We start from the raw sequence: 14,267 nt of genomic DNA on the forward strand, positions 1-14,267 counted from the left end.
TTTTTTTGTCTTTTGTTGGGGTGAATGGAGGTCATCTATCTATATTTGGGGCTCTCACAAAGTCACAGTCAATGCTTGGATCCTACCCACTCTGGGAGAAGGAAGAACAAAGTGTGTGCCAGATACTGAGTCACAGGAACAAGTTCACACTAAAGTTCTCTTTATTGTATCAAGACTGCACTCAAGCTTGTGTACAACATGAAATCCAGTATTTACACAGATTTAAGTACGTTTCAAACTCAGGTCATCTGCAGGCATGCCGGCTGAGTTTGAACACTGAAACCTAGTATCTTACATCCTATATGCATATCTATTCTAAGCTCTCAAGCACTATTTTGTAGATAGGAGCTTCAATGACAAAAGGTAAAGAGCTTAAAACAAGAACAAATATAGCAAATAAAAATAGAGATTTGCATGGATCAGCGTATCGTCTGACCACAGTAATTCCTTCCTCTTGACCTGTTCTTGAAGATGTATCATCGAGTTGTAGGGTTGGGCATGTGAAGAAGGCATAAACTATACCTGTAATTACAGCTCCAAGATGTGTCCTGCAACATTACCCAGTAAAAGTGATAAGTATCCACCATTGATGAGAAATTCATATACGATGAATGTATATGTACTTGGTTCATCCCACTGGAAAAAAAGGTCTAGTCTGCATCAGTTTAAATTTCTTTTGTAAATTTAGGTACTTGGTGACTGCTCCAACTGGGAAAAGAAGTTTTTGTGTTCAAACTCCATATCATAAAAAATAGATGACCGCAGGACTGTTTCCTCTACTTTGTTGTTACACAAAGCATAAAACTTACCAGTCATCGATTGGACCAAAGTGGCTTAATATGAAGCTAAGACCTGTTGTAATTATTGCCTTCTGAAACATACTATCTGCAACATCCTTGGCAGTTACAAATTTGTTTTGCATTTGGAAAACGAGCCAAGCTCCAATTATCCCAAATACTGGTCCCTACAAGCATGGTGTTGGTTTAAATTAAGAAAGCTCATACAGCATAATTTACAATAAAAACTACAAGAGAATAACCTCAACTTATTACCTCGAGAATAAATGAGCTATGCAGTTTTTGTAACACTTCATGCAGAACATGCTATACTAAATCAGTCAGAGATACAATAGAGAGGGGAGTATAGAGTCTCAAGCAATACTTTCTATGTCTATAAGGCAAATGACACCAAGTTTTAGCACATCAAAGATAAAATTCGGAATTTTCCCCTTGCTTGTTCCCATGATAGATTCAAAATAGGTTCTGAGTTGGCTGTTCCACTCTCATAAGCCATGGTAGATAAAATCTCATGATGAAGCCTTATGTTTTCATCCCTGAGGCGAATCTTTAAATTTGACTTTCTTTTAATTAATATATGATATTAAAGGAAGGGATAAATGTTAATTTTTAGAATGCAGTGCAGTTTTTGTTAATCCGTGCTCATAAAAGTCACTCGAAGAGAACAAAAAAGTATTGCCGCATCTCAAGCAATATTGCAGATTTGTATTTTGATATGCATGTGAAAATTAGTTACACCCCGGAGTGGCACTCATTAATGGCACACATTGATTAGGGTGAAACATGATACTCAGCTCCTGTCCATATGAAAATCGAGAAGCTATGGGCCAAGAAAAAGTTGAAAAACCAGCCAGGTAATATAGAGCCACAAAACGGCAGATTGGGTGCAATCGCTGTGTATAAAATTTCTCAATTGTGAAATTCTGAATTTTCTATAAATTTTTACCTAGCTTCCACTTATCATTCTTCAAGAAAAATAAAATGATTTTATGGATACGAAGAAATGAAGTTTCATCTGTATGTGGTACCATAGTTCAAACTTGAAGTAAGCATGAATGCTGTTGATTAGAAAATCAATCTTGGTGAAGAAAAAAAAAGCCCTTACATGATTTCTATATGAGGGAAACTGGGAGAATAATCGAAATCTAAAAAAGTTGCAAAACTATGAAATCGGAAAAGTATTGAAGCAGAGATGGAATGATACTCACTGTTCCTCCAACTGTTGGTTCTGGTGTATGTAGAAAGCTTGTCAAGTTTCCAGAAATTCCTCCAAGAATGTATATCAGTAAAAATGTAAATGAACCATAATTTCGGCAAATTTGAGGCCCAAATGTAACCAGAGACCAGCAACCAAGAGCCACGTGAAAAAACCCCGAGTGCTGCACAAACCATACATGTAAAAGAGTTAGTGCTTTCCAAACTTCATAGCTGAATTAGTGTCAGCCAAGGGAGTAGATGCTTCAAATTATTTGGGATGTAATAAATCAGCCATATCATGTATGAGAAAATTGAATCAGTAAATCAAATTCTTAGACATTGTTAACGAACTTCTCGATTACAGCACATCTTACTTTTGTCATACGTGATCTGCAACTTCATCAAAACAATTTCATGATTCATATTAAGCCACAAATTCAATAGCATGTTTGCAGAATTACGCATTAGAAGATGATTAACATTCTGAAAGAATATCAGATGTAACTAGTTCATAGTTCATACTCTTTTTTTTAGACTAAAACCAAAGCATCATCAATAGAGAAATATGATGAAACAACAGAATGGGAAGACAGACCCATTTATCAATCTTGTACCAGAAACATTGGTGTTACTAGCCTCCACCATTCTCCAACCAATATCAAATCATTTATCTTTGCTCCATATAATAAAGGGAGAGAGTAGAGCTCAAATTCAGCATTGCCAATCGGGCTGGCTAATTCAAACAGAAAAACTGCAATGTTTATGGAAGCCAATATGCTTCTGCGTCCAAAACAAAAGGAAAATATGCATTAGAGATTGTATTATCACCAAGCACCCACTATGACAAGATAATTCAAACAATTTGCAATTCAGAATGGCAAGTGAGTTACATCAAGTATAGATCAGAGGTTTCATCATAATGCTGCAAAGCTTTAGACTTCCTAAAACCCTTCTCACCATCCCCACTTCTCAGCTCCTTCAAAAACTTCAGCTCCCCCTTGTCACCTCTTTTAAGGTTGTTGCTTGCCAGGAGTGTTTTTTCTGCTAGACTCTGTTCAGAAGTTTGGTCAATATGAGCTGATGGTACATCATTTTCCGATCTGGCAGCTGAAAATACAAAGAAGTTCCATCAAATGTTTTGGTCAGAACAAGTAGTTGCAGTGTACGAAGGGGAAAAAGAAAGAATGTCCCAATATCAAAACTACATTGGCATGTTAGTCAAAGGGTAATGACAAAAATGCATCCCCTTTATAAATATCATTTTCAACTAGAACCGTAGGTTCTTATTTGTTTTTCTCCTTCGGCAAAGCAATTTGGCCATCACTAATTAACCTTTTTCTCCTGGCTCCAGATTGGTATCCAAATGTGCTTATTTCGATAACCAAAATGGATTGAACAAACAAAGAGGGCATCAAATCCTCGAAAAAATGAGAAGAAATGAGTTGACAGTTACAAAACAAAGTGGAAAATTTATGCTTTTCTTGATAACCACCTTGCACATCAAGAAGGTAACAATATGATTCTCTTAAAAACATTATTTTACCTTCAGCACTGTTGAGTTTGCCAAGGTAAGCATTTAAAGATTCTAGCCTATTCTTTGAATTGGTCTGACCGGCTTGTCCATGTAACTCTGTCACATTGTTATTGGAACCTGAAGAAGTCTGATTTGCATCATCTAGGAGTTTTCCAAAATAAGAATTTAAAGTTCTTAGTTCCTTCTTATCACATCCCGAATCTGATGCACACCAAACAGTAGGAAAATTTTCTGTTTCTGAAGCATGTTCTGAAAAGTACTGTTGATGGCTTTCCACATGAAACAACCGCAATCGAGAAAATGCTTTTTTCGTAATCAAAAAATGTGAAGAACCTCTCTTGTGAGTCACGACTTTAAAATCGTTTGACTTTCTTATCTTTGATCTTGTCAGATGATTGGCCTTAGGGTATAAGACATTCCATTTGCGTACTGGCTTGCTGGAAGGGAAGAAACGAGGCCCCTCAGACAAAGTTATTACATTCTGAGTTGGAAGAATATAATCTTTGTGAGGCATCCTGTTGCACATTGGACTACAGTCAATAAGGCCTGAAAAACCAGTGTAACAGAAAGTTGAGATCATTATGATCTTCAGTAATGGAAGCAAATGGCATACTAAAAGTAACCACGCAAAAAAAATACGAATGGACTCACAATAATTTTGAAAGAAAAACTCATGTGATCGAGAAATCTGTCCAATCATAATTCTATTTCAACCATATCAAATGCAGACCAAAGCCAACGCGATGTCAATCAATGACTGAAGCAATTGGCTAATCCATATCTAAGAACAACATATCATCCTGGACAACAAATTGGATTCAAAAAAGAAAAACAATAAGAGGGCAGAAGTGCAGCAAAACTACATATCACTTTGGCACTATTTTGAAAATCTCCGATTGGGTAAAGATGCGGAGTAGTCACTATTCACACCCGGCTTGATATTTGGAAAGATACAAAGAATTAAAGATAGGAGAGAAAGAATCAATGAAGGAATCAGGATAGCTCTGTATGTTATTGATATACAAACACTGAGGCGTTGACAACAAATATCTCAATCAGCATGCTATTTTCAGATCCATTGCTTTAACCTAAACTTGAACGATTAATCTCTATTATAAATTTATAAGAGAGCAAACTTCAATGAGAAAGAGACCCAAATCAACAAAAGCATTAGGAAAGCTTTCAAATCCGCTATTTCTTTTGCGAAAAGAGGGTGACCCGGGGGTTGTTTTCTGCAAGTAAAATCTCTACTCCACCATGTATCTGATAACTATTGAGTTTATTTGACGTTCATATATCCTTTTATTAGCTCTTCCCAATGCAGAAATCAACCGAAAAAGACAAAACCCAGAAACAGAAAGGGAAAGCTAAACTATATACGCCATGAATGGTGGGTATTAAACGCACCTGGGAGATCAAGTTCCAGATATGGCAGAGGTTCCTAGTACATTTCCATAACTGAAAGCCTGCGTATGACAGATATATTTGTGTTAGGAGGAATCTTACAAACGAAATTGGAATATCAAGTGTCATAAAATCCTACCTTATCTCTGCTGGCCATTAACATGTTGCCAAGGCTGCAGCTGATTGACTCCAACACACTACCATGGCATATGATTTGTCACCATAGAGATTTTGGTGGGCCCACTAGACTAGACTGGATAAAATAATACTTCTGGTTATACTATGTATATAAAAAGATCTTTTAGATTTCCATTTATATATGTGTATGGTATTTATAGGAAATCTCACAAATTACAAAGTAATTGACCAATTTCTAGATATGGAAAGAAATTCTTTAATTGAGCAACTTGTGGCCATAAATATGGAAAGGCATGCCATCCAGACGATTTATTGATTGAGATGGGGCTCAAGGAGATGTTATGAATAATGCTTGATACTTCCGAAATATGACGCTCATTCTATCTCCGAATGTTGAATATTAAATGTGTGCTACTTTGTGTTTATAATCAAGCACTATCTCTCATGCTACATAGATTTGGAGTAAAATGAGTCATATTTTGGGGTCTATAACATGGATATGAGGGATGACCGGTGTATCTTTTTTTTTTTTAGAAATGCCATAGAGAATTATGTTTGTAATTGAAATCGAACCTTGAACACATATATGTCTAACACAACCAATTGCCAACGAAATCAACTCTCGTTGGTTAGGACTAGTGTATCTTGCAATAGTCCTCCAACCGGTGTACCATTTGATGCACCTTAAATTTTTGGAAAATTTTGCAAAAAATATAAATGTGTGGTATTTAGCATTAGTAATTCAATTGTATATGTTTTGTTCAAAAACAAAAATTCAAATTCAAAATGAAAAATGCATGACAATTTTAGACTGTCGGATATAAACTCAAAACAATCAATTTTCGATTGTGATGAATTTGACTTTTGTTTCAAGTAAAAAAAATATATTGTTGGATTTATCATGATAAATACTACAAATTTATGATTTTTTTCAAAATTTTTAGAATTTTTATGGTCCAGTAAAATGGTCCAACAGCTGTAGGACACTAGTCCTAACCCCAATCCCTATAACAATTACTTTCTTTTTTATTTCATTTTCCCAAATTTGATTGAAGGTTCCCATGGTTGTAATCGAATATGTGCACATCAAAACCATACCGAAGACCAACTAAGCCACCTCTTTTAGTGGTAAATGCAATCGCTAGTCCATCAATTTATTGTTGGTAATGATTATTCTCTTGCTTTTTATGTCACTGGGTGTTAAATTTGAAGAAATGAGAAACTGAAAATGTAATTAGGGAAAGCAAACTAGGGCATCAATCCCAAATCAATGTTATCAGCCAGGCACACCGAATCAACCGATTTAACGATGTAAATGATAAGTCAATAACATGATCCCACTACAAGTGTAGTCAATAACGTGATCCCACTACAAGTGTGATGCCATCATTCTCTCCTTGATTTGTGGTTGTCACTATCTCTCATTAACTGTGCAATTAGAGTGTAATATTGACCATTCAAGTGTGTGTATATCTAGAACAATCTCTAGGATTAGTTTCCTGAGTTAGCTTAGTCAATTCACGTACATATATACTTGTACTTTTGAGAATCAATCACAACGCAATTGTCTCTGTCATTTTATGGTATCGGAGCCCTAGACTCCATTCTCATCTACACTTATTCTTCAACCATGACTGAATCAGGTGAAGTCACGGTTCTGCCCAACACACCAAACTCCTCCTCAACAGCCTCTTCTCCTCATGTGATCTCACTCAATACAAACTCTCTCATTTCTCAAAAACTATCCAAAGGTGGAAACTATTCGATGTGGAGCTCGCAGATGACGAATCTTCTCCTCGGATATGATCTCATGCGATTCAATGATGGATCATATCCATGTCCTTCACCTGATGACCCAGAGTACAAAAATTGGACTCGGCAAGATCGGTTGCTTGTTCTTGCCATTCAAACAGCGGTATCTGGACAAGCAGAGCCGCTAGTATCTCGGTGCAAAAGTGCTAAGGAGGCTTGGAACAAACTCAAAACTACCTACGCCAACAAATCCAACACTCGGGTGGTTGGTCTCATTGATTCTCTCACCAAGGTTAGTCAAGAAGGAAAATGCATATCTGAGTATATGCAATCAGTCAAAAGTATTATTGATGATCTTGCTATGATTGACCATGATTTGAGTGACGGGGAAATGGTGGTCCATACACTCAATGGCCTTACTGTTGAATACAAAGAGATTAAAGCTGCCTTACGTGCAAGAGAATCACCCATATCCTTTGAAGAATTAGTGGAAAAGCTTGTGGACTATGAAACTAGTCTCAAGTCCTCAGACTCGGCAAAAGAAGGATCCTTCATCACAGCTCAATTCTCCCAAAAACAACACCACAAAAAGGGCCGAAACAACAACTATTCCCACAAAGCATCAAACCATGGAAGAAACAATGGTAATCAATTCCAACCAAATTTTCTTGGAAATCGTGGAGGCCAGAATTATTCTAATATCCCATACACCCATGGATTCTCATCCAACCAATCCAATCAGAATTGGCGACCTCACTTTCATGGGAATCAAACTCGAACTGTTTGTCAACTGTGCAACAAACCCGGACATGTTGCTAAAGTTTGTCGTTCATCTCCCCGACCTTCCAACTGGCCACAAGCCAATTTCACAACTCATGGCTCTCCAGGCAATCAGTCGGGATGGATAGTTGACTCGGGAGCCTCTCATCATATCACCTCGGACTTGCAGAACCTTTCTATTCATTCTGAGTATGGTGGTAATGAAGATATCATGGTTGGAGATGGTAATAACGTGCCTATTACTCATATTGGATCTGGTAGTCTTAAATTCTATGATTCTACTTTCAAACTTAATAACGTTTTGTGTGCTCCTAACATCAAGAAAAATCTTCTATCTGTTTCCCAATTTTGCTCTCGCAATAATACCTCTGTTGAATTTTTTCCTGATTTCTTTCTTGTGAAGGATCTAGCTACGGGGGCATCCTTGGTGCGAGGCCGGAGTAGAGGAAACGTGTACGAATGGCCAACTTCAGTGACCAAACCACTCTCCTCACCACAATACACCGCTCACGTGGCAACCACACCAAGTTCTTCCTCTCCAACCATCAACTGCTGGCACAATCGTCTTGGTCATCCATCCCCCAAAATCCTAAGTCAAGGTATTGCCTCTCATAAACTCCCAGCGTCTAAGTCTAGTTCTTCTTTTAATTCTTGCAATGCATGCTTGTGTAATAAAAGCCACAAACTTCCTTTTGGAACTTCTTCGTTAAATTGTTCCAGACCTTTGGAAATTCTATTTATGGATGTTTGGGGCCCTGCTCCTCTTATTTCCTTTGACAATTTTTGTTACTATGTTATTTTTATGGACTATTTTACGAAATACACATGGCTTTATCCAATCAAGCATAAATCGGATGTCACTTCAGTATTTGAACGATTTAAATCTCTTGTTGAACGTTATTTTTCCACAGTGATTAAAACAGTCTATACAGATGGAAGTGGTGAAGCTACTACTCTCGGTCATTTCCTCTCTCGAGTTGGCATTCAACATCTCAAATCTCCTCCTCATACTCCTGAACATGTGGGCACCGCTGAGCGTAAACATCGACATGTAGTTGAAATTGCCCTCACAATTCTTCACCATGCTTCCGTTCCACTCAAATATTGGTCTCTCGCATTTCAAGCTGCAATCTATCTCATCAATCGAATGCCATCTCCAGTCACATGTAATAAATCTCCATTCTCTCAACTATTTAAACAATTCCCAAATTATCTATCATTTAAAATATTTGGTTGTCTTTGTTACCCATGGTTAAGACCTTACACCTCTCACAAACTTGAACCACGCTCCCGTCCATGTGTGTTCGTTGGCTACTCAACTCCACATCATGCATATCTATGTCTTGATCTTTCCACAAATAAAATCTTCTCGTCCAGACATGTGGTCTTTGTGGAAAACTTCACACCAAAAATTCATATACAGAGTCCTCACCCAAGCTATCATTATTAGACACGTGGGTACCCAAAAACACACATGAGAATGTCACATTGCCACCCACATTCACTTCTGCCACTTCCCACTCAATCCCACAAATTCCAAGTACAATCACTCCACCTGTAGCTCCCACTCTCCAACTTGAGAACACACCATCTGTCTCTCCTAATAATCATCATTCTAACACCAGCACAAAGTCTCATTCTAACAGGTCTGACTCACTGAACGAGGATAACTCTTGCTTCTTCACAGGTACGTATTGCTTCTCCTATATCATCTCCTTCATCTCCTATCACAACTAAACCTCACCCTTATAACACCAGGCTACGTAATAATATTACCAAGCCCAAACGACCACTAAATCTTCACACTACCACAACCTCTCCAAACACCGAACCTTCCACTTTCAAACAAGCTCAACAACATCATGCATGGCGTCAAGCCATGGGTGATGAATATGCTGCCCTCCTCTGCCATGGGTGATGAATATGCTGCCCTCCTCTCTAACCACACGTGGTCCCTTGTTCCTCGTACCCCCACACAAAATGTTATTGGGTGCAAGTGGGTCTATAGAATTAAGAAAAATCCAGATGGGTCAATAGCTCGTTACAAAGCTCGTCTAGTGGCAAAAGGGTTTCACCAACGCTCTGGGATTGACTTCTTTGAAACTTATAGTCCTGTCGTCAAGCCTGCCACTGTTCGATTATTACTTTCTCTTACCGTGACTAACAGTTGGCCTCTTCACCAACTTGATGTGAATAATGCATTCTTGCAGGGATCTTTATCTGATGTTGTATTCATGGACCAGCCCCCTGGTTTTGCAACTAAAGAATATCCCAATCATGTATGCAAATTACAAAAAGCCATCTATGGACTTCGACAAGCCCCACGTGCTTGGTACCATGAACTTCGCAACTTTCTTCTATCCGGAGGGTTTACCAATTCTCATTCCGATACCTCACTGTTTATGCTTCACACTGTAACTTCAGTTCTCTATTTATTGGTCTACGTTGACGACATCATTATCACTGGATCCTCCGCTGCTCATGTGACAACATTTATCTCTACTCTTGCCCGAAGATTCTCTCAAGGATCTTGGTACTCTTTCATATTTTCTTGGAGTTGAAGCTCATTTTACCTCTAATGGTTTGTTTTTATCTCAGAAAAAATATATTAGAGATCTCCTACATCGGGCTCACATGGCTGACGCTAAGCCCGTCTGTACACCTCTTGCTACAACTGAAGTTCTGCGATTGTTTGATGGCTCTCCACCAGCTGATGCTACCTTGTATCGTCAGACTCTTGGGTCCTTACAATATCTCTCTCTAACCCGGCCTGATGTGTCCTTTGCCATCAATAAGTTATCTCAATTTATGCATTGTCCCTCCACATTTCATTGGTTAGCCGTCAAACGCTTACTTCGTTATCTAGTTGGGACAATTGATCATGGTCTAATGCTTCGCAAGAACTCTCCTCGAATTCTTCATGCGTTTGCTGATGCCGATTGGGCAGGTAATCCTAATGATCGAACTTCAACCTCTGCATATGTCATTTTTCTTGGCGCCAATCCAATCTCTTGGAGTTCTAAAAAGCAAAAGACTGTGGCATGCTCTTCGACTGAGGCAGAATATCGGGCCATTGCATCCACTGCAGCTGAAGTTAACTGGATAGTGAACCTCCTTACAGAACTATGTGTACCTATCTCCTCTGTCCCGGTAGTCTACTGCGACAATGTCAGTGCTACATATGTTTGCACCAACCCAGTCTTTCACTCTCGTATGAAGCACATTGCTATTGACTTTCACTTTGTTCGGGAACAAGTTACCTCAGCTCGTCTACGTGTCTCTCATGTTCATACTTCTGATCAACTTGCTGACTCGTTAACCAAGCTGCTGCCTCGCCTTCACTTCATCTCTCATCAATCCAAGATTGGTGTCCTGAACGGACAGTCAATCTTGCGGGGGCATGATAAGTCAATAACGTGATCCCACTACAAGTGTAGTCAATAACGTGATCCCACTACAAGTGTGATGCCATCATTCTCTCCTGATCCCACTACAAGTGTGATGTCACCATTCTCTCCTTGATTTGTGGCTGTCACTATCTCTCATTAACTGTGCAATTAGAGTGTAATATTGACCATTCAAGTGTGTGTATATCTAGAACAATCTTTAGGATTAGTTTCCTGAGTTAGCTTAGTCAGTTCACATACATATATACTTGTACTTTTGAGAATCAATCACAACGCAATTTTCATTCATTGTCTCTGTCATTCTAGTAAATATTATAATATCGAGTTGGGCCAGATGTGGCTCGTCTAGAACGTTGGTTCGCGTAACATGGCGCAAAAGTTTCTAGGAATAATGAAGAGTTGACACTGTAATTTGAAATGATAAGAGTATTTGTGTCCATCTCTTTTCTAGTACAACTTTCTAGTCATAAAATAATAACAAAAGCATTCAAAAAAAAGTCCTTGGCAATAATCGTTTTCTGTTCAAGCTTTCTAAGTAATGCTACTGTCATTTGGCTTATTACACAAGTATATGTATAAGTATTCGAATTTACAATTAAAGAATATTCAAAGTGGGATGCAAGTCAATCTAGTTGTTCGAGAAAAAAAGTGTTATAGCAGGTTTGTGTCAAGAACATGTCCGACACTACGAATCGGTGATGGGGTCAGGATGGGTATTAATTTTGTGTGTAAGATCAAATAATGTTTGAAAAGGCTGATTTATAGGATATATGCATAAGGTTGCAACTTACTATCAAAGACATGATATGTGGCTGAAGGCCGACGTGTGGCCAATTTCGTATGGGTTGAGGCTGATGTCGAAGTCATTAAGTCCAGATGACATGAGACATAGGTTGAGGACAGGATGACATGATGTTGAGGTCAAGATGATATACATTTAGTCATTTGGGGGGAAGGCCTAGTCCAACAACAACTTGCAAGGCACGTGGAAAATAACAATCGGAAAGCTCTTGACATCGGTGAGGTGTCAACCGAATAAACTCTGACAATCAAATCAGCAAGATCGTGGACTTGAAAGAGACGAACATTAATGCAGGACAAGGAAGTGTGAAATGTGGTCTTGATCGTGATGAAAGGCACGGTGGATCAAGGTTTATGAATTAAGCGCTTTTGCAAGAGAATCAAAAGGTTAGTATGTTTGGTGTTCAAAGAATGAAAAGAAGAGAGAAAGAGAATATTCAACTAGAGAGAGAGAGAGAAAGATCAACAGTGGATGACTTTGTTTATATAGCATTATTGAGAAGACACGTGTCGCTTGGACCAGGATGCAAGTTAAAATAGTTGTTCGAGAAAAAAATGTTATAGTAGGTTTGTATCACGAACATGTCCGACACCACGATTTGGTGATAGGGTCAGGGCGGATATTAATTTCATGTGTAGGAAGTAACGTCTAAAAAGGCTGATTTATAGGAGATATGCCTAAGATTGCAACTTACTATCTGCTGAAGGCTGGCGTGTGGCCAGTTTGGTATGGGTTGTGGCCGATGTCGAAGTCAGGATGACATGAGGTAGAGGTCGAGGACAGGACGAGCTCAAGATGATATATATTTAGTCATTTGGGGAGAAGGCCTAGTTCAACATGCATGATGTGATACAACAAAGATATAGTATAAGCCAAATAGTCATATCCGCTAATGGGCCGTGGGCTGTTAAGGACTAAGGAGTAGTATTTCGGTCGTTTTAACAATAAGACCATAGACCCATAAGCCGAAATGTAATGTTAGCATATAGTTTATCTGTCGAAGTGGGCTGAGACGATTTTTGACCATTATAACACCATTTTCTATTTGAGAAATTTTATTTAAACACCATAAAAACATTATCTTTATATTATTTTTTAATTTTTTATAATTTACATAAATATCATTATATAGAATGACATATTTACCCCTTAATCTTTTAAATCACTCATTAAAAAAAGCAATATTAAATGTGAAGACTTAACACACTTAATTTTTTCTAATACACATTGAATTTTCGAAATGACCCCTTCCCACCCATTATCTCTATTATCTACCCAGTAACCCCCACCCACACTCTGTGTTCGGTTAAGCCAAATTAGAGCCTTTTTTTTTTTGAAAATTTTTTTGTGAAGGAAAGTTTCCATCTTCTGATATGACCATGAATATCTAATTCATTAAATACAATCAATATTTCCTCTTATTGTTGATGTTGCCTCATCTTGTGTTTCATACATGTCATCATTCTTTGATTTCTGGCGAGCTTCTGCCGGAATTATTGACACAATCAGAGTCTGAAAGCCTAAGGTCCAATAATCGAAGGCGGAGATCCCAACAAATAGCAGCAAGGCCACAGAAACCCAGAGCCACCGAAGGGGGTTCCAGACAACAATCATTTGAGCAATGGTTAAATGGGTAAGTGAGTGTGAGGATGAGGATGAATTGAATTTAGGGTTAAAAGATAATGTGCGTAAACTTAATAATAAAATTTTTAATATTTTACCCATTAAGGGTAAATTGGTCCTTTTATTATAATTTTGTGAGTAGATTTATAATTTTTTTGTGTAAACTAATCATGTTCAAAAATAATGTAAAGATAATATTTTTGTAATGTGTAGATAAAACTTTCCTTTCTATTTTTTTTAACAACAGACAATTGACATTAAGAGTACTTTGGACAAATTAATTGTAAATAGGTCATGAGTCTTTTTTTTTTTTTTTTTTTTTTTTGAGTACAAGTACAAACACAATATACGACACACCACCATATCTTTTTTTTAACAACAGACAATTGACATTAAGAGTACTTTGGACAACTTAATTGTAAATAGGTCATGAGTCTACACACCACCAGATCTTTTTTTTAACAACAGACAATTGACATTAAGAGTACTTTGGACAACTTAATTGTAAATAGGTCATGAGTCTTTTTTTTTTTTTTTTTTTTTTGAGTACAAGTACAAACACAATATACGACACACCACCAGATCAAGACAACTTAATTGTAAATAGGTCATGAGTCTTGATTGTAAATAGGTCATGAGTCTTTTTTTTTTTTTTTTTTTTTTTTGAGTACAAGTACAAACACAATATACGACACACCACCAGATCAAGCCTATGAAAGTACATTGTAAATAGGTCATGAGTCTTTTTTTTTTTTTTTTTTTTGAGTACAAGTACAAACACAATATACGACACACCACCAGATCAAGCCTATGAAAGTACAGGTGTCAACAGG

General features: G+C 37.7%; 1 protein-coding gene across 1 annotated transcript; it reads right to left on the reverse strand.

The window, feature by feature from the left end:
• Nucleotides 1–143: 143 nt before the first annotated feature.
• On the reverse strand, nt 144–5,136 carry LOC120012065 (RHOMBOID-like protein 9, chloroplastic). Its single transcript, XM_038863310.1, has 8 exons — nt 5,072–5,136; nt 4,936–4,994; nt 3,538–4,074; nt 2,885–3,101; nt 2,609–2,774; nt 2,006–2,176; nt 810–964; nt 144–548 (listed from the first exon to the last, which is right to left on the reverse strand). Exons 3-8 carry the CDS (start codon nt 4,052–4,054, stop codon nt 311–313), a joined length of 1,464 nt encoding a protein of 487 aa, XP_038719238.1. The 5' UTR covers nt 4,055–4,074; nt 4,936–4,994; nt 5,072–5,136; the 3' UTR covers nt 144–310.
• Between the last annotated feature and the right edge of the window lie 9,131 nt (nt 5,137–14,267).

This window comes from Tripterygium wilfordii, chromosome 13, assembly GCF_013401445.1.
Source record: "Tripterygium wilfordii isolate XIE 37 chromosome 13, ASM1340144v1, whole genome shotgun sequence".
Lineage (NCBI taxonomy): Eukaryota > Viridiplantae > Streptophyta > Magnoliopsida > Celastrales > Celastraceae > Tripterygium > Tripterygium wilfordii.